This window comes from Cynoglossus semilaevis, chromosome 18 (genome assembly GCF_000523025.1).
Source record: "Cynoglossus semilaevis isolate Cse_v1.0 chromosome 18, Cse_v1.0, whole genome shotgun sequence".
Lineage (NCBI taxonomy): Eukaryota > Metazoa > Chordata > Actinopteri > Pleuronectiformes > Cynoglossidae > Cynoglossus > Cynoglossus semilaevis.
Window position 1 is genome coordinate 6,230,475 of NC_024324.1, and position 1,633 is coordinate 6,232,107.

At 45.7% G+C, this 1,633-nt stretch overlaps 2 protein-coding genes across 5 annotated transcripts in view; one reads left to right on the forward strand and one right to left on the reverse strand.

Annotated features, from left to right (window-relative positions):
- LOC103394152 (teashirt homolog 1-like) overlaps positions 1–1,633 on the forward strand; it is a 232,999-nt gene that overhangs the window by 193,992 nt on the left and 37,374 nt on the right. The window lies entirely within an intron of this gene.
- Positions 7–1,633, reverse strand: part of LOC112486259 (zinc finger protein 516-like) — a gene marked incomplete at its 3' end in the record, with an annotated part of 4,712 nt that continues 3,085 nt past the window's right edge. Inside the window, exon 2 of the mRNA XM_025065277.1 lies at positions 7–1,094. Coding sequence (XP_024921045.1) covers positions 7–1,094 — 1,088 coding nt within the window. The remainder of the gene's footprint in view (positions 1,095–1,633) is intronic.

Genomic DNA, 1,633 nt, shown 5'->3' on the forward strand with positions numbered 1-1,633 from the left:
AAAGAGGAGCGGGTCTAGATAGGCCTTGCTGCCGTGTAGCCTCCACATGTTCATGGCAGGCCACAGATCAGGACCCTTGAGCTCTGAAGAGGTGTCACATGACTGCCCGCAGGGATGGAGTCTGTCTGCGGCTGTGTTAGAGGAAGTCCCGCTGTGACTCCTGGCCAACATAAAACCCAAACCCTCTTGAGGGAAGTTCCCCTCCGCTGCAGCTCTGTGACCTCTGTGCTGGAAAACAGAGACATTCTTGTTCTGCACAATACTTCTGGATGAAGTAGCTGGGGCACTGGAGCTTTTATCTCCCCTCTCCCCAGTGCGGTGGTGTCCACTTGACTTCTTTTGAGGTAGGACTCCCCCCCTACCACTGGCACATGTCCCTTCTGAGGAGTCCTTTGATGAGTGCTTGGACTTAGAAACACCTGACTGGGTTTTGGACTGAGACTGCCGGACTGAGCAGGTTGAGTTCTGGGGGGTCGAGGTGCTTTGGCTCTGTGAGCGCTGAGTTCCTGGAGCAGGACAATCCTTACCCTCCAGGAAAGGGGGAGGCCCTGTACGTCTCCACTGGGAGACCCCTGCCTTTAGACTTTTGTAATAGTTGGTGCATGGTGCCCACTTGGGGGCCATGGAGCTGCTGCTATCCACCTTATGGGCCACACACTGATGGATCCACAGTACCTCTGGGTAGGTACTGCGGTGTGAGCAGTAGGGACACTGATGCGTCAGCAGACCCTCTGTTTTTATTGGATGATTATTGGTGCCTTCCTGGGCAGTTATTGCAGAAAGATTGAGAAGGTTGCCGCTGTCATCAGGGCTCTGTCCCTGCCCTTTGACCCCTGTTGGTTTTTCTGTTTTAATGTACATCTCTGCTGGTGCCTGGCCCAGCTGACAGGTGACAGGGTTCCAGTATGGCTGACTGAGGAGCACGCTCCTGCTTCTGAGGTAGTCCATATATTTGGAGGAACTACTCTGATTTATAGTGTCCACGACGCTGTGGGATGCCAGGACATCCTGGTGGTGTCTGTGCTGGTGAGACCTCAGTATTGATGTGTCAAAGGTCTGGAAATCACAGTGCTCACAGAGGTAGGGCTTTTGATCTGTCCATACAAACAGAAGAAGAATGAAAGAAGTTAAAAACACAGAAGGTGTATTTTTTACTTTAAAATCAATGAACCATAAAACCAAACAAAAACTATGCATTTGTTTTTCAGCAGTGGTAAAACACTTTTAAATCCACTAGAGGGCTCTCTTACCCACAATCTATAATGTTTCTAATCATGTATGGAGGTCATTAGTCCATGGTGGCCCAGCTGATGGACTTAATAACCTGGTGGATTGTTCAAAAGAACAAGAACATCTCTACCTTTGATGGAACTGAACATTCTGTTCTTTTAATGTAGCGCCAACAGCACCAGCACCAAGACTTTATTCATATTTTTAGATGTTTTCAACCTAAGGATTTTTGTTTGTCCTACCTTTATGTAAATGTTTATTTTTATTTATGTAATTAGTTAGTTAGTTAGTTAATTTTTAATTAGTTAGTTTTTATGTATTTAGTTTATGTAATTTTTTTTATCTAAAAATTAATGTAAATGAGAAAAGAAAATTGATCCAGTTTTCCCATGAGTATTTAAAC